General features: G+C 37.9%; 1 protein-coding gene across 1 annotated transcript in view; it reads left to right on the top strand.

Moving 5' to 3' along the window:
* The window catches only part of tonsl (tonsoku-like, DNA repair protein), a 28123-nt gene that overhangs the window by 2024 nt on the left and 7175 nt on the right, over positions 1-18924 (top strand). Inside the window, exons 5-23 of the mRNA XM_079853960.1 lie at positions 110-239; positions 955-1126; positions 1250-1364; positions 1550-1695; positions 3183-3335; positions 3483-3608; positions 5659-5854; positions 6598-6653; positions 6741-6830; positions 6977-7049; positions 7143-7306; positions 9115-9238; positions 10763-10992; positions 13827-14292; positions 15201-15388; positions 16315-16415; positions 16505-16661; positions 17905-17983; positions 18073-18380. Coding sequence (XP_079710086.1) covers positions 110-239; positions 955-1126; positions 1250-1364; positions 1550-1695; positions 3183-3335; positions 3483-3608; positions 5659-5854; positions 6598-6653; positions 6741-6830; positions 6977-7049; positions 7143-7306; positions 9115-9238; positions 10763-10992; positions 13827-14292; positions 15201-15388; positions 16315-16415; positions 16505-16661; positions 17905-17983; positions 18073-18380 — 3074 coding nt within the window. The remainder of the gene's footprint in view (positions 1-109; positions 240-954; positions 1127-1249; positions 1365-1549; positions 1696-3182; positions 3336-3482; positions 3609-5658; positions 5855-6597; positions 6654-6740; positions 6831-6976; positions 7050-7142; positions 7307-9114; positions 9239-10762; positions 10993-13826; positions 14293-15200; positions 15389-16314; positions 16416-16504; positions 16662-17904; positions 17984-18072; positions 18381-18924) is intronic.

Here is an 18924-nt window from a genome sequence, read left to right on the forward strand (position 1 = left end):
CTGCTCAGAATGACATTCTACTAGAAATGTGATAATCTGCCATGTTTCCTAAAAAAAGAAAACATTGTATGTATACTGTATAACCTGTGGTTTGTCTCTGTTTCTGCAGGTACAGTGTCGTCGCGAGAGCTCAGTGAGATGAAGGCCCGTCTCCTGCTGAATCTGGGCTGTGTGTATGATGGCATGAAGGAACCGCAACGCTGCAGTGACCTCATACGACAGAGCATCTACATCGCAGAGTAAGAAAACTTTGTCTATAAACAATGCATATGCCTTTCTCCACTGACGTTCTGAGTTGTTCAAAGCGTTTCTAAGGATACTCATTTTTAGAAGGTAGCTGTGAGCCTCTGAGATGGCGAACGGGAACATGGTTTGTGTAACATTAGCAAAACATTATTAGCTGTTTGATAATGTAGTCAAGCAAAAGGCTAATCATATTAATTGCCGTTATGTGTCCGACATTGTAAAGAGCAATACCATCTCTGAGCTGGCGGGACTGAGTGGAGATGGGCTAATTAGCATATTCATAGATCTGCGTATACTAAATGAAGCAAGGGTGTAGAGTTAAATTCAAGCTATTTAAAAGCATGAAGAAATTTTTCACAGTGAAAAACTTTTAAATATGTCATTTTGGTGATCAAAGATGAGTTTCAAGATATATAATTAATTACTGACTACCGAGGGACCTTAAATATTTACATGCAACATTATAAGGGCAACCTTGTTTTTTAGGTTAAGAATGTTATAAAACTTTTAATTACATTTTTACAAATGAATACAATACTGAGTTTCAACACTTAACCAACACTTTATAACGTGTTTTTTATTGTGTTATGGATCTGGGTCTGAAATAAAGTTGATTAATTAACCAAAATATTGTAGTTGAGAGAGAACTCATTACGTCTGTCTTGGTACAAAACCATTTTTTTTTATATCTGACGTCTTTTCTTCTAGGAAAAACAACCTCCTAGAGGATCTGTATCGTGCCAACTTCAACCTGGGCAGCATTCACTTCCGAAACGGGCAGCACTCGCGCGCCATGCGCTGTTTTGAGCAGTCTAAAGAATGTGCCCGCAAAATGAAGGACAAGTTCAGTGAGAGCGAGTGCTTCCACAGTATCGGCAAGGTGATAATCCCACCGCATCTCCAAACAGCAATGTGATCAACATGTACCTGCATGGTTTGTTATTTCCGTCCCTTTTAATGATTTTTGACAGGTGTATTTCTTTTTTCCTGTGCACCTGTTCAGATATTGCTTCATCTTGGTGACTTTGCGGCGGCGCGGCGTTCTCTGAAGAAAGCGTTCTGTCTGGGCTCCCAGCAGCCTTCTGAACGTGAGGCCGTCAAGAAAGATTTCAAACACGGTGAGATTAGGAACAGCTGTGAGCGATTTTGCCAGATCTAAGAGATCTAACAGCGGTTTGTCTCTTAAAGCTGCACAGCTTGTGGCTGAATGCTGATTTTTCAGTTAGAAGATGCTAAATTAAAGCTCTGTGGCTTCTCATGACATTATTAGCATAGCGTTTGACTGAACATGTGTCTGATGCAGCGATCCGTGGCTGTCAGCTGGAGCAGACGGCAGCAGAAGTGACGGATAAGTTTTCCCATGAGGCCATGGATCTGTCAGAGCAGTTGGGAGATCTTTACTGTAAAGTGGGCTGCTATAACAAAGCTCTGGAAGCTTATCAAGCACAAGTAAGTGTACAATACACCCAAAAACAATTAAAGTGCCCCCATTATGCTATTTTATAGGTTCCAAATTTAGTTTTGGAGGTCTCCTACAATATTTACATGCATCCAAGGTCAAAAATATACATTGCAGCATCACCGCTTTTCTTACAGTAGCTGCGTTTCCATTACCCTTCAAATTGCGCAAATTTAAATATGCGAATTGAAAATACGCCCAATGGAAACACGTCAATTTTGCAAAAACTCCCATTTATCGCAAAAAAGTTTTTACACTCGCATGAGGTGGTTTTTCAGGCAATTCGAAAAAGAAATATTTCGCAAAACTGCAATGGAAACAGTTTTTGCGCATTTACAGGTCACCTGACCTAGATCACGCGGTGTGTTTGGACAGCATACAAGACAGAGTTCTTTATTAAATTCATATAAGACAAAAGAATGACAGAAATACTGGATTTTAAACCTCAAAGAAACGCCACAATCAAGACCTCGGAGCAGAAATGAGTGAGAAAAACCCAGAAACACTTCATATGTGCCGCTCATGAGGGTCTTTCCTTGCCATTAATGCTTGGATAACACGCATACGTTTCCTTCCATTAAAAATAATAATGTCTAGTGCGGTACGTGGCTGTGATATATAAAAACTTACCAACGTCCGTTGCCATGATTTTTGGAATGACTTATCGCGAGAGGAAAAAATTACGCTTTAGTCGCATAACATCGGTTAATGGAAACGCCATCATTTCGCAATAGATATTTAGAAAAAATCGCAAAAGTTTTGCGCAAATCTTTAATGGAAACGCTCCTACTGTCTGAAACGGTTCAATCAAAGGATCCGGTCTTTCTAAACCCCTCCTCTCCGAGAGCCTACTCTGCTCTGATTGGTCAGAATTCCCAGTCTGTTGTGGATTGGTCTTGAAAACGAAACGGCCATATATCCGAATTCCAGCTCCGTATCTTTCTCAGCACTTGTTACGCAGTTAAATGAACCGTAATGATGGTGTCGGTTTTACTGTATGAATTCCAGCGTGAGTCCTCATTCTTCAGAAGTGCATGTAAAGTCGACAACACAAACCAAACTCTTCCAGGCCTCAGCTACAACTATAGCGTTTGTGGGCGGGTCAGAGTAAATGTCATTCGGGGGCAGCCAATGAGGACCGTAGGCTGGCATTATGCAAATGTATTACAAATCCACGTAGGTTTTGTGCACGAAGTGAGACTGGATTTACGCACGACTCGTTTCACCCGGTTTAGAATCGCTTCTTTGATTTTTAAACCTTTGCCAACACTTTACATTGACAAACAGCTATATTACACACTTCATGAAAGGGAATATCTGAAAGGGCTTAATAGGGGCACTCTAATATATTGCAGTTTCTTTATAGTTGAAATTAAATGTTTTATTTGATTTCACAGTAATTTAATGTATTTATTCATTTTCAGTGTATGACTATAACCTTTATTTAAAGTTCTTACTTCATGTGTTTGTGTATTAGCTGGTGTGTGCAGAGACTTTAGGGAAGCCTGCTCGTGAGTTAGCCGTCATTTACGTGTCGCTGGCGGCCACATACACAGATCTGCGGCTGCACCACAGGGCCGTGGAACATTACAGACAAGAGTTAAAGCTGAGACAGGGCAACCCTAAAGAGGTAACACACCCACAGATGAGTGACTCCTCACAAACTGCTAAGTTGCCTACTAATTAACTACCAGAGACACTCGTGAAAAATCTGTTGTACGCCACAAACACAAACGTCCTCACTTTTCAGTGTTTATCTTGTGATTGTGTTTTTCAGGAGTGTGAGACATGGTTAAATATAACTGGTTGTCAGGAGGAGATCGGACAGCCAATGGAGACCATTGATGAAAGTTTTAGTGCTGCTCTGAGCTGTGCTGAGAGATCAGGACTGAACAAACTACAGGTTTGTTCAAATAACTTGAGGCTTAAGTCTTGATGTTCACACACTGGTTTCATGAGCAGGAGACGCCCTGTTTTCATGATTATAAGAGGTGTACTTTCTGAAAATGTTTTAGTTTGTCAGTGGTTCTGGCTAATAGCTAATAAAAAATATTAAGAAGCACAACTGTTTCCAACAGTGATAACTATCAAATCAGCATATTCCACATTTCTGAAGGATCATGTGACACTGAAGACTGGAGTAATGATGCTGTAAATTCAGCTTTGCATCACAGAAATAAATTATATTTTAAAATACAGTGCTATGCATAAGTTTAGACACCCATGCTAAAGTTGACTAAAAAGAGGAATAAAAAATCAATTAAGGACACCAATTTTCTTTGTGAATGAATAATGTATCGTAAATAAATAAATGTTCTTCCTTAAAATACAGGGTGCATAAGTCTGGACACCCCTATGTTAAATTCCCATAGAGGCAGGCAGATTTTTATTTTTAAAGGCCAGTTACTTCATGGATCCAGGATACTATGCATCCTGATAAAGTTCCCTTGGCCTTTGGAATTAAAATAGCCCCACATCATCACATAGCCTTCACCATACCTAGAGATTGGCATGGTTTTATTTCAGTTAGCCTAATAGCTGGTTTGATTTGCATTGATAGATGATCTTATGGAAAGTACTCCATGCCAATCTCTAGGTATGGTGAAGGCTATGTGATGATGTGGGGCTATTTTAATTCCAAAGGCCAAGGGAACTTATCAGGATGCATAGGGACGTATTTTATAGAACATTTATTTATTTACGATACATTATTCATTCACAAAGAAAATTGGTGTCCTTAAAGGTTGGATTTTTCCTAATTTTTTTAATTAAGGCATTAAGTTCAATTTCCAAAAGATGATTTTTTTTATTCCTCTTTTTAGTCAACTTTAGCATGGGTGTCTAAACTTATGCATAGCACTGTATATTAAAATAGAAAACCATTATTTTAAATTGTAATAATATTTTTCTAGATTTTTTTATCAAATAAATTCAGGCTTGATAAGAGACTTCTTTCAAAAACATTAAAAATAGTAACTTTTGACCGGTGCTGTATGTTTGTTTATTTTTACATTTTATTTATTTTTGCTACTACTTTATAATAGGGTCCTATTAGTTTATGATAGTTAATGCATTAACTAACACTAAGCAACACATTTGCTATAGTATTCATTAATCTTTGTTAACAATAATAAAAATACAGCTGTTCATTGTTAGTTAATGTTAGCTCAGGTCTATTAAATTGTAACAGATACAACTTTTGATTTTAATAAATGTCAAAATTTAACTAAATAAATGCATTAGAAATAATTGTATTGTTAATAACTAATGGAACTTTATTGTAAGTGTTAAAAGTACATAAATACATACATTAATTTATTATCATTTATTTACAATTACAATTAAAAAAACATTTATACTTTAACTCTTTTATTCTGTTCTGTAAAAAAACTGAGTAAAAAGAAAGTAACGAACACTGCTTTTGATGACTAGATTTGGTTATGTGAATGTAATTTGTAAAAATCTTATTGATAGTATTTTTTTTTTTAATCTCCATGGCGTGGTTGACTGTTGGCGGTACCTGTGGCGGCAAAAAAATGCATTCTGGTTGAGTACCATCTCTAAGTCTATGTGCACTGGGAATCACATTCTCTCAAATAAAGACCAGATAAAGCAAATGTTGCATATCATATACACAGTGAATCTGGCATTAATATGAAATAGTGAGTTGGATATAGTGCACCAAAGTTTGAAATGTAGGATTAAAAGCTCTACGATGTAGGATATTCTTTTGTACGTGTCCAGTGACTGCAGACCATTGCATTGATAAATCAGAGATTAACAGATTACTCTGGACTGCTGAGCCAAAGATGGAGGTTCGAACCCCAGAAGGGTCGATTCATGAATTCTAACCATAGTGCCCTTGAGGAAGACACTTCGTTACTGAACCTTTAATCAAATATGAAATGTCACTTTGGATAAGAGATGTAATTCCATCTGTGCTGTGATTCCAGAGGCGTGTTTTGAGAGCGTGGGTTCAGGCCCAGCGGCGCAGCGGTTCCTCGCAGTGTGACGACACCGAGGCCCGGCTGATGGAGCTGTGTGAGCGGGACGGCCTGAGACTGGAAGATAGTGAAGAGGAGGATGACGAAGAGGAGGTGGAGAATAGTGAACCGCTGGAGGACAGTGACATTCAATACTCTGACTCCGGTAATACACACATAACACACAGAGGTTTATAGAATGCTAATACCAACAATGATTTTTATGAGGTTTATTGCAATGCAGATAAGAGTACTGAAGAGGTATCAGTCTTAATGAAGTATTTTATATACTATTTTTACTATATTACTGTTATCCTATAATTTTTCATTTTAATTTTACTAATTTTAATGGGTGTTTTTGTCATTTTCATTAGCTTTTTAATATTTCTATTTAGCTTTAATGTATTTATTTCATTTATTTGAGTTTTAGTAATTTTAGTACTTGACATTTTATTGAAGTTTGTGGCCATGGCAACATTTCTGATTTTCGTTGTTTTTTAAAGTCATATTTTATTTTATTTCAGCTTTTATTTTAATTAGCAAAATCAATTTTTAATAGTTTGTTTTGTTAACAATAACAACACTGAGTGCTACCATAGAGTACAGTGATGGCATCAGATGGTAATACCTTGGCATTTTGATATGTTACTATGCATACACAGTACCTTGATTTTACATATATCACAGGCAAGACCATTGAAGTACCTTGGCATAAATATCATAATATGTGCCATATTAAATATCAAAGTACCATGGTATCACATTATTGGACCCAATATTTACTGTGTAATTCTTACTATGTTATATGTTCGATTAACAAAATGTGCAATGTGGTGTTTTTTAAATGATGAAAAATATAAATCAGGATGTTGATTTATATCTGAGTGAGTGAATAATCTGTCTGTGCAGATGATGATCTGGAGGGTTATGATAAGATGGTCACGGGCAGGAGGAAGACGCAGAGGGTGAGATCTGACGAACTGTGGTTTATGCTGTGCTTCATCCTGGTGTGTTTTATTGTTTGTTCATCTTGTTCTGTGTTGCTTGTGCAGTGGAACCGACGGAATGAGAAGGGCGAGACGGTTCTCCACAGGGCCTGTATAGAGGGAAACGTAAAGCAGGTTCAGTGTTTGATTGATCAGGTGGGTTTGGCTCTTTTCAGTGTTGGTACTTCACTTTTTAATAGTGAAATGGCTTTGACCTTCTTGAGGACGTATTTGATGGATGTTGATACAACATGTATAAAATGGACCTTTCTCTGTTATGTTTGTTTGTTGTTCTCTGACAGGGTCACCCGGTTAACTTGAGGGATTACTGCGGGTGGACTCCTCTGCATGAGGCCTGTAACTACGGTCATCAAGGTACTGTAATCTGCAGGTTTACATTCATAATAGTTATATAGCTCATCAGAGAGACTGAAATCTGATTGATTGATTTATTTATTTTTATTTCAGAGATTGTAGCTTTGCTGCTGGAACGTGGAGCAAATATAAATGACCCTGGGGGTCGAGACTGTGATGGTGTCACACCTCTGCATGACACGCTGAACTGCGGCCACTTCCATGTAGCTCGACTGCTGGTGCAGAAAGGGGCGTCAGTCACTGTTCGCAATGGCAAGGTCAGGAAAACACTAATGCTACACATGCCTATTAACAAATAGACACAAATGTGAAACATTACAAATTGCATATATATATATCATTAATGCAATTATCTAATCAACCAATCACATGGCAGTTGCTTCAATGCATTTAGGGGTGTGGTCCTGTCAAGACAATCTCCTGAACTCCAAACTGAATGTCAGAATGGGAAAGAAAGGTGATTTAAGCAATTTTGAGCGTGGCATGGTTGTTGGTGCCAGACGGGCCGGTCTGAGTATTTCACAATCTGCTCAGTTACTGGGATTTTCACGCACAACCATTTCTAGGGTTTACAAATAATGGTGTGAAAAGGGAAAAACATCCAGTATGTGGCAGTCCTGTGGGCGAAAATGCCTTGTTGATGCTAGAGGTCAGAGGAGAATGGGCTGACTGATTCAAGCTGATAGAAGAGCAACTTTGACTGAAATAACCACTCGTTACAACCGAGGTATGCAGCAAAGCATTTGTGAAGCCACAACACGCACAACCTTGAGGCGGATGGGCTACAACAGCAGAAGACCCCACCGGGTACCACTCATCTCCACTACAAATAGGAAAAAGAGGCTACAATTTGCACGAGCTCACCAAAATTGGACAGTTGAAGACTAGACAAATGTTGCCTGGTCTGATGAGTCTCGATTTCTGTTGAGACATTCAGATGGTAGAGTCAGAATTTGGCGTAAACAGAATGAGAACATGGATCCATCATGCCTTGTTACCACTGTGCAGGCTGGTGGTGGTGGTGTAATGGTGTGGGGGATGTTTTCTTGGCACACTTTAGGCCCCTTAGTGCCAATTGGGCATCGTTTAAATGCCACGGCCTACCTGAGCATTGTTTCTGACCATGTCCATCCCTTTATGACCACCATGTACCCATCCTCTGATGGCTACTTCCAGCAGGATAATGCACCATGTCACAAAGCTCGAATCATTTCAAATTGGTTTCTTGAACATGACAATGAGTTCACTGTACTAAAACGGCCCCCACAGTCACCAGATCTCAACCCAATAGAGCATCTTTGGGATGTGGTGGAACGGGAGCTTCGTGCCCTGGATGTGCATCCCACAAATCTCCATCAACTGCAAGATGCTATCCTATCAATATGGTCCAACATTTCTAAAGAATCCAGTCCAGTTAGGACATGTCATTTCAATAAAGACATTTTAATTAAGGAGTGCCTCGGCTACCAGAGATTTTTTTCTCCACACTGCACCTTAGATGTTCTACCTTGGACCGAAGAGCACCCAAATCAAACTCAAAAGGAATTGAGCACGCCATCCATCCTGAATCAAAACATTTCTAAAGAATGCTTTCAGCACCTTGTTGAATCAATGCCACGTAGAATTAAGGCAGTTCTGAAGGCGAAAGGGGGTCAAACACAGTATTAGTATGGTGTTCCTAATAATCCTTTAGGTGAGTGTATATATATATATACATTTATTTTCTGCTCAAGAAATGTTTCTTGAGCAGAAAATCTGCATTTTAGAATGATTTCTGAAGGATCATGTGACACTGAAGACTGGAGTAATGATGCTGAAAATTCAGCTTTTGCCATCACAGGAAGAAATTACATTTTAAATTATATTAAAATAGAAAACAGTTAATTAAATGTATCATAGAATTACTTTTTTTACTGTATATGATCAATTAAATGCTTTTTGAGCATATATAAGGCTACTTACACTAGTATTTTCATCCTCCTTTCAGGAACAAAACCGATTGATTCATCATCTGTCTTTGTTGATTCTGTCCACATTTGTCTTATATGTACATATATATTTATAGGGACTCACACCTCTGGACACTCTCCGTCAGTGGTTTAAGACTTACAGCCGACAGCTGGACCAAGAGACAAAGCAGGATTGTTTGGAGACTGAGAAACTCATCAAGAGAGCTCTGTCAGGAGACGGTGAGGAGATCAAAGATACTCATGTATTATGCAACCTAGGGTTTTTTTAACGGCTTACCGATGATTTATAGCTGATTCTATGCATAATGTGTTTTAAAGGGGTCATGACATGAGACATCATATTTGCCTTGATCTTTGTACCATTAAAACATCTTGCTGGTTTCATAGCTCAAAACATCCTTATTATAAACAAAGTAATCGATTCATCGAAATGAAACCGCACGCAATTTGGCAAAGGCTGCGATTATTTTATGCGCAGCTTGTTAGTGAGTACAGCACGGCTGATCGGTAGTAAATGCTGCTCCATCTGAACACCAGAGGGCGCTCTCACGCCAAATATGCCACGACGCAGAAGTAGACAACACACATCATTCCAGGAAATCCCTATGTGCATCATACTGTCACTGTAGCTGAATGTTGTCTTTTGTTGGACAAGAGCTTCATAAATGCTTCTCATGTTTGGAAAGATGTTTGACGTATGCTTTTTCAAATGCATGTTATAACTCAATCTCGCAGTGCTTTCAAATGGAGCAGCATTTACTATGGATCACAGAGCCGTACGTTACTGACAAGCTGCACATAAAAAAATTAACGCAGCCATTCAGTCGCTTAACGGCTGACATTTGCCTACACTGGATGTGAGCGTCGCATCGAAAGCAAATAGAACCCATTATAATTAGTGACGCTTTCTACACAGCATACAGATGCGCATTGAGTTTCTGGCGTACTCTACACACTTGAGTCTGCCGAGAACAGGACAAATGGAAGAGAGAAAGAACGTTTGCTTTGACTCGTCCAGTTTAAACGGCTCATTTGCGTCTCTAGAGACTTCAGAAGGATCCCAGCATCGGACACAAGTGGTTTATTTTAATGGCGTCCCGGATCATGCCGAAGGATTAAATGTTTGTTCGGAGTGTTTTGTTTAGTCAGGGAGGCAGAGTGTAATAAAGAGAGTTCCCAAAGCAACATTTGTTGACAACTGTATTGGATCTGAATGCAGCTGCATCACAAACTGTAAGTAAATGATTTCATAATGCTTTGTCATGGTTTTATATGAATAATGTTTTCAAAACACTAACTCACGTGCAACAGCAAGTGGGCGTTGATACAGTTTCCTATGCAACGACGTTAACCAATCATAACATTGGCCGTTTACTGACCCTAAAAACTGGATCAATTCAGACAGAGGGTCAGAATGAAGGATGAAAATAATAGTTATTTTTTCTCATATATAAATTTCTTATATTTTTGTGTGCAAAATAACTGTTAACGTTATAGGTCAACCTCAAGGAACATATTAAAATAGTAAAATCCATGTCATGACCCGTTTAATGATAACAAATGAGACATACACAAAATAATTGAAACTAAATAAACTCTTATTTAAAATTCACTATAGTACTTGATTTACTGACCTAAATTAGATTGACAGAAACACTTGATTTATGGAAGATGAATTGGTAGTGTTGGTACTTCAAAAAGGAAATCTCACTACTTGAAAATCATGTTCTTATTCTGCTGTAGTCTCGGTTATATCGACGGCTTCACGGCAGCAGAAGGAGCTTCAGGACAGTCAGCTGTTTGATGCAGAGTATTCAGAACCACTGTTGAAGGAGTCTCCGCCGTCACCCCAGCACATCATTCCACGTCCCGCTCCGACTGTCCCGACTCCAAAAGACTCTGCTCCCAGACGCAGGGGCACGTCCGGTTCAGCCCGCCGGCCACGAGGGATGGAAGTAGATGTTCTGTATGGGGTAAAGTTGCTTTTCTGAACAGTTTTTCCTAAGGCTGCACAATACATCTAAATAAAATCGATATCGTGATATGGCTTGGTGCAATTGTCAAATCGCGCTGGCTACCATTTAAATCAATATATGCTCTACCGATTTTAATGAAGCCAGCCTTTAAAGGGCACCTATTATGCAAAATTCACTTTTACATGGTGTTTGAACATAAATGTGTGTTGGCAGTGTGTGAGCAAAACCACCCTAGAATGACAAAAATCCACCCCGTGTTTTTTTTACAATCTCAATAAATCATAAGCACTGTCTCAGAATGAGCTGTTCTCAGATTCGGCGCAATGTGACGTAGAATTGAGCAGGCCCCTCCCACGACTGTTGAGTGACACTTCAGTTTGAGCCTAGACCCGCCCTGAGTGAGCTGGACACAGAGTCCGCCATTGTTCGACGCTTGAGCAGCTGTCGACAAGAATGTCTCCTAAGCGATTGAGGTGTGTTGTTGATGGATGTAAGAATGAACATAGCAGTCTTCATTTACTCCCGTTGTTACTCGAGGATGGATCTGTACTGTTCGTGATCCAGCTTACGGTCTTCAGAGCGACAGGCCTAACGTGACTGGACACGGAAGAAATGAAATTGCGAGCGCGCTCTTTATGACAGCTCTTCGAGTCATTTTACGGATATAAGGTTTACCAGTTTATTTAGCACCCACTGAAAAGGTGTGTTTATTTGTTTACTGTTAGTTGTAACGAGTGTTTTGTGTACTTCGCTGTGTATGTTGTTGATAATGAGAGAGAGAGAGAGAGAGTTTATGGATAAGACTTTAATGCGGACTTCTTATACTATGTTTATTCAGCTCTTACAGAGATTCTCTGGAGTAAAACTAACGCTCATCTTTTGTGTGATGTACAATAAACTTCACTGAACTCGTCAGTATATTTTGGTCATCATTCGGACGGGTTTTGCTACAGCAGGCTTGTATTAGTGGATAAAAGCAGATGACAAATAAGTTATAACCATAATTAAACTAAACTATACCTGTTCTATGTCCATACAGCATATATTCTCTGGCTCTGTGGGCATTATTGTCCGACTCCGAGTCGAAATGAACACCGCAACTGAGAGTTTCTGTTCTGATATTATCAGATGAGATTGTCCTGACTCTGAGCGCGAGCTCGTGAGGCTCCGCCCCCTGTGCTGTGCAGCAGCAGTTAATTTGCATTTAAAGGGCACACACTAAAACAGCGCGTTTTTCTGAGCCCCAAAAAATTACAATTTAAACATGCTGTAAAAAATGATCTGTTGGGTATTTTGAGCTGAAACTTCACATACATACTCTGGGGACATCAGAGACTTATTTTACATCTTGTGAAAAGAGTCATAATAGGTGCCCTTTAACACTCCTAGTTCAATCATCTCAAAATGGCTCTGCTTATTTACTGTAAATTCTGCAAATCCAAAGGCCGTGACACAACAAGCCGACGTCAAAGAACTAGCGGTGATGAAAGCTGACTGTTGTCGGCTTCATCTGGGCCATAAAGCTGCGCTTGAAAATATTTCAAAGGCTACTGCTGACTGTCAACTAGCATGTGTGTTTTGCACCTGTGTTTAAGGAAATAACTCTATATTAGCTGGTATCAATAGTCTATATTCGTCATTCAAAAGGAGAAACCAAAACAAGGACTGCGGATATACAAACCGTAAACCATTACCATTTTCAATATCAATCATTCTGATCACTTACTTAATTTCAGGCGGCTCATGTTATTAAAATATTCGCATATTGCAATGCTCAGTAAGATGATGTAAAATTAGAACAGCCTTCTTTGCTTCGCTTTTATTCTCGTTCGCTAAACTGAACGGCGGCGATTCAACATGCTGAATTGCCACCAACGTGAGCCCGAATACAACTAACGTGTGGAACACGGAGCAAAGACTAGCCCGACAAGCGCTCACCGACGGCCCGGCCTTCGACTTGGTGTGTCACGGCCCTAAGACTCTGATTTCATGAGCTGCGCGTGTAAATGAACACAGTGCAGCGCTTCACTCTGAAACCAGCAGCTCATATTTTTATTTGCCTGCCACCAATCAAAATAAAAGATCGATGGGTTACCGTTTGAAAATAAAAAAATTAAGAAATTTTTATTAAGTGAAATAGTGTTATTACAATGTATTTATTGTTGAATTTAAAAAAATAATCAATCACAATAATCATTTTATAGTCTATTATATTGGTTAAAAACTGGGAATTTGGCTTATGAAAACTCAAATGTAAAGATATTTTTTAAAACACATTTTTTCATCACTAGAAAAAACATTAGTCTAGGGTTTACTTTGAAAACTATTTTCACAAATTGCTAGTAAATTTCAGCGACATTTTATTTACAACTTCAAAATACATTTTTATTGCGGTGAAGCTTTTCCTAAATCCTAAATTTAAAAAAAAAATCAGTTTTGAGATCCTAATCGCTAGGGATGTGCCCGAAGCCGAATACTATATTCGGAAAGGAAATGACTGTACGGAGCCCCTAAAGGGACATGGTGATTGGAAAAAATATATTTTAATATTTTTGCGTTCTCTCGCAGTTATATAGTTGTGTAATTATATTGTATATAATTTGCGGGAATAAGGGAGCCACTATTAAAATGCGGGGTATTGAAATCGCTTTTGAATGCGTGCTCGCTTTTTACTTTGACTTTCCTATTCGCGATCACGCATACTCTGTATAGAGAGGGGTGGTACTGACCACACATTTTACAAGATAAGGTATTTGTCAAAGATGCTCAGGATCTGGATGACTGACATCGACCTGTCCTTTAACTCATGTTTTTTTTTGGTGTTGCTTTAGAACAAAAGCAGTTCTTCGGATGATTCTGACTCTGACTGCTCGTTCAGTCCTCTTCGTCCTGTTCGGTCAAGACCGCGTTCCCCAGCGGCCCAGTCCTCGCAGGAATTCCCACCCAGTCAGGATCTTCCCTCCATATACGCCGTTAGAGAGACCGCGTTGCCCCCGCAGTCAGACTCGGGCAGACTGGAGTACCAGAAGGCCATGCAGAACCTGGGCAGCGCCAAATCCCGCCTCCTCACTCAGAGCCTATCAGAGCCGGCCTTTACCAGCACGCCAGCGGTGTCGGCCAATAGCAGATCAGCTTTGGTCCCAGAGGAGCAGTATGTGGCAGATGATTGGCTGGAGGATGACCTGAGTGATGTGCAGCCTAAGAAGAAGCGGAGAGTTTCTGAGCAAAACATCCCACGGGAAACAACTTGCAGAAATCAGAATCATTTCTCAGTCTCTGCTGAAGTTTCTTCTAGAGGTGTGTGACATACCGGCGCAATCATATCCAGTCATTAGTTTCATGAGGATTACAATGTACACACAATAATATATTCAGAATATTGAGATTTTAGAGATTTTTTTTTTTTATTAATTTAATTGGGGCTTCACTTTTTTAGTTATTCTATTCTTGCATGCAATTCATTGTATATACAATGTGAATTAGTTAAATCCTACATTTACTGTCCAACAACTGATATTTTTATAATTTTTTGCACTTTCTTACATTTATTTAATGGCTAAAGTAATGCAACACTTTAATAAAGTAATGCAAAAGTAACTACAACATTAGTTTCCTAAAAATTTGTGATTAACAAAATATCACAGTTTCAACAAACACTTCCCATACATAATCCCCAACACTGAAATTTACACATAATAAGTGGCTTCTGAAATACTTGACTCTGATTGGTCAGTTGCTGCAGTCAAATATTTTTGAATGATATACATATAGTGTTATTTAATGTAATACACTATAATATAATTAATAGATAGTTTAAACACTAAACTGTTTTGTTGCCCGTTGTCAAGTCTCTCACTATTTAGCAGTTTCTTTCTCATCACATTTTCAGATCAATATTGTTGAGGTCCTGATCAACATGTCGGCATTTATTCTGTGAAAATGGGCAGCTTAATATGTTATAATATAATATAATATATATTTGTATGTTTTTAATAATTATATATTAATATAATATATTAATATACAAATATACAGATATGAATAATGCTTAAATATTTGATTGCCTGTAAAAAAATTTTTTTTTTTTGTCTCTCACTCTTCTGCAGTTTATTTCTTTTCATCACAATTGTATTGATTAATTTTGGGGTCTTGATCACCATGTTGGCACTTATTTTGTTGGCACTCTTGGATTTTTCTCATTGCAGTTCAGAGCTCCTCCAGTAGGGGTCTGTCTCTGAAGAAGGGCACTAATAAGTCTCGGCAGGTAAAGATGAATCAACTGCCCGGGATGGTGATGCTGGGCAGGAGAGAGGTCAGCAGGTCACATAGTCCCATCATGAACGAAGAATCTGACCCCAATCATGACCCTGCACCTCCGACCCATCAGTCAATGGTAATAGACCTCACTGTATCTTTGGATGTGTTTGGATTGTAATGCTAGCACACTGTATAGTAGTGTTGCTGCACTCGAGGTCTTGGTCTTGCCTCGTCTTGATGGCATTTGTACTCAGTCTTGTCTCGGTCTTGGACTAAGAGGACTCGGGATTTTAAGACCAGTCAAGACCACCACTTGCAGAGATATCACTAAACTGTCAGAATTATGTGTTAACATCATTAATATGATTGGATGTAAAACTTCCTGCTTCAAATGCAGTCAATAACTTTTGTCTAATTTGATTTCTTTTGTTACTGTTGTGCCGGGTCAGAAACGAATGAGTAATTGTCAAAAATGTCACCACAAAATTAATACAAATGCCCACAAAAGTTTATTTTTAAAACATTAATCTCAACATTATTTATGCAGTTGTAATTGTACCAATTCAGACGCAGTTTCTGTGCCAGCTCTGCAGTGCAAAGACAGATTTAGTTGTTAGTGATTTCATTTGATTGATAACAGCTATTATTCTAATAGTATTGATTAGACATTTCTGAGGCATTAAATGTGGATCTTTAAGGTCTTTTTTGGTCTTGACTTGGTTTTATATTTTATAGTGCTTGCTATGTTTCTTTATAATATGTGAAATGTTATGCAGTTGCAGTATAAAAGTTAATTACCTCATTACTTTGCATGTTTAATTTAACAAGTGGCATTCAGTTATCATTTTGGAAATAAATGCAGTTATTCTGCATTTTTATCCAAATTTTATGTAACAATTATATATAAAAAAAAACTATTAAAAAGGAGGTTAGAAATTCAATACTTCTATTTCTACATAACACTACTCATTGTGTTTGATACTTACAGACTGCTATGATTAATAAATTAATAAATGCATTATAAATTGGCTGAAGAATGATTATTATAATTTCTTTTTTTAGTCTTCAGCATCATTCCAGAACCGAACAGCCCATGTGCCTGCACCAATCAGGATGAGGGTCAGAGTTCAGGACAATGTCTTCCTGATTCCAGTTCCTCACAGGTCTGATGCTAGTTTTGTATGTATCAGGTAGTGTGTGTGGTGTTTTCTGAGTGTATGTAATTGTAGATGTTGTTTTTGTGTTTGTGCAGTGAGGCAGACTCTTGTACGGTGGCCTGGTTGTGTGAGCAGGCCTCTCAGCGCTACTATCAGAAGTGTGGATTACTGCCACGTCTGTCCCTGCAGAAAGAGGGCGCTCTGCTCTTACCCACAGATCCACTGCTGGCTGTGCTACACACCAATGAAGAGGTCAGAGGTCGTGTGAAAACTTCTGTCCACTGTTTTCTGTTGTTTGTTAAAAACATAATCTTTTTTTTTTTTATGAATAAAAAAGTTTTTTATTTGGGAGTGTTGAAAAAGAAATCATACTGTCACAGTTGAGATTAAAAAAAATGCCAGGAAAATAAATGAATAATTAAATAATAATAATAATAAACAATAAATAAGAATATTTTTTTTCATTTGGGTGGTATGATCAAAATCATAATATAATTTAATGTAATATAATATAATATAATATAATATAATAGGAAGCTATTAACTATTTTATTGTCTCTCCCTATTCTGCAGTTTCTTTCTTACCACATTTTCAGAACAATATTTTCATTTTGAGGTCCTGATCACCATGTCACAATAAAACAAAATAAATATTTTATGACCGAAATAGGGAAGCCTGTTTTCTGCCAGGGTATAAAAAATAAAAAAATACTTTTTATCTCACTATTCTGACTTTTTTATATTTTATATCATTTTATAGTTTATATTTTGCAATTCAGACTTCATGATTCGCAATTGCGAATGTATATCTCACAATTATGAGAAAAAGGTAAAAATTGTGATATATAAAATTGTAATTGTGATATATATGTGTGTGTGTGTGTCTATATATATATATATATATATATATATATATATATGTATGTATGTATGTATGTCAGAATTGTAAGACATAAACCTGCAATTCTGAAAAAATAAGTCAGAATTGTGAGAGAAAAAGTTGCAATTACTTTTTTATTTTTGTATTCCATGGCGGAAACAAGCTTACATACAAAGATCGTGATTATATAGTCTAGTCATTTAAATACTTTACTTCATGGTACTTAATCTCATTTGGTTTTCTTATTTATTTGAAACCTAATGGACACAAAACCAAAAGATAATATTATTCTTGACTTATGAAATAGTCTGGTAGTGAAGTTTCACCTTTATATTAAAAACAAAAGACTCAAAAGAAGAAAGTCTCAGTAATGCGTTATAAATATTACTGGATGTGTTTGAAGTGTGAAAGGGCCAGGCTGCCCAGGCTGATTCTCACCTTTGAACAAAAGTGTGCCAAGATCCAAAATTAAAATTCCATAAAAGTAGTCCATACAACTAGAGTGCTTTATAATAAGTCTTCTGAATCCTTACAGTAGCTTTGTGTGGTAAACAGGCTGAAAGTTTTCTAATTTGCTTTCTTTTTTTCATCTTCGGGTCGATGTACCTTCTGCAGGTTCTTGCTGAGGTGTGTTCATGGGATCTTCCTCCGCTCCCTGAGCGTTACAGGAAAGCCTGTCAGAGTCTGGGAGTGGGTGAGTGACTCTTTCCTAAACCTCTTCTCAGTTTCAAAGAAGTCGGGAATCTTTCTTACAAAACATTTTTCATGTTATGTGTGTTTCAGAGGAGAACCGGCGTGTGTCCCGGCTGTGTGAGGTGCAGGACAGCAGCTCCTGTGTGAACGTCTGTGGACTCAGTTTGCCTCCAGCGTCTCTGACTCCACTCCTCCGAGCGCTGAAGCTGCAGGCCAGCCTCACGGAGCTGCGCATCACTGCCAACCGTCTGAACGACGACCTCCTTCCAGAAATGATGTCTGCTTCCGCCACTATGCCCAGACTCAGGATTTTAGACATATCAGACAATCAGATCACTGGCGAGGGTCTCAAAAAAGCATCGGACACATTGGAAACGAAGAGTCAAACTGCTTTCCCTGTAAGTATACTTTCATTTATTCTGTAATATAAGATCTGTAATTAAGCTGCATTCACACTGCCAGTGGTTTTGTTGATGTATGTTGCCAGTGGGTGGCGGTGAGGTCGCATTACTTCTACTGGTTGCCTTAACTTCTTACACATACACTTTTAGGCTACAATGGCCATGATTGTTTTAAAAAAATTGGTATTTAGATATATTTACAGCCCAAAACAGTTTGGTTAGCAACATTCTGCAAAAGAAAGAAAGTCATTCAGGTCTGAAACGACATGAGGGTGAGTAAATGTAAAAAAAACAGAATTTTTATTTTCGGGCAAACTATCCCCAAAATACAAAATTATTATTATATGTGTATATATATATATATATATATATATATATATATGTATGTATGTATGTATGTATATATATATATATATATATGTATATATATGTGTATGTGTGTGTGTGTGTATATATATATATATATATATATACAGTACCAGTCAAAAGTTTGGAAACATTACTATTTTTAATGTTTTTGAAAGAAGTCTCTTATGCTCAT

Source organism: Squalius cephalus (assembly GCF_949319135.1).
Source record: "Squalius cephalus genome assembly, chromosome: 20".
NCBI classification, from domain to species: Eukaryota; Metazoa; Chordata; class Actinopteri; order Cypriniformes; family Leuciscidae; genus Squalius; species Squalius cephalus.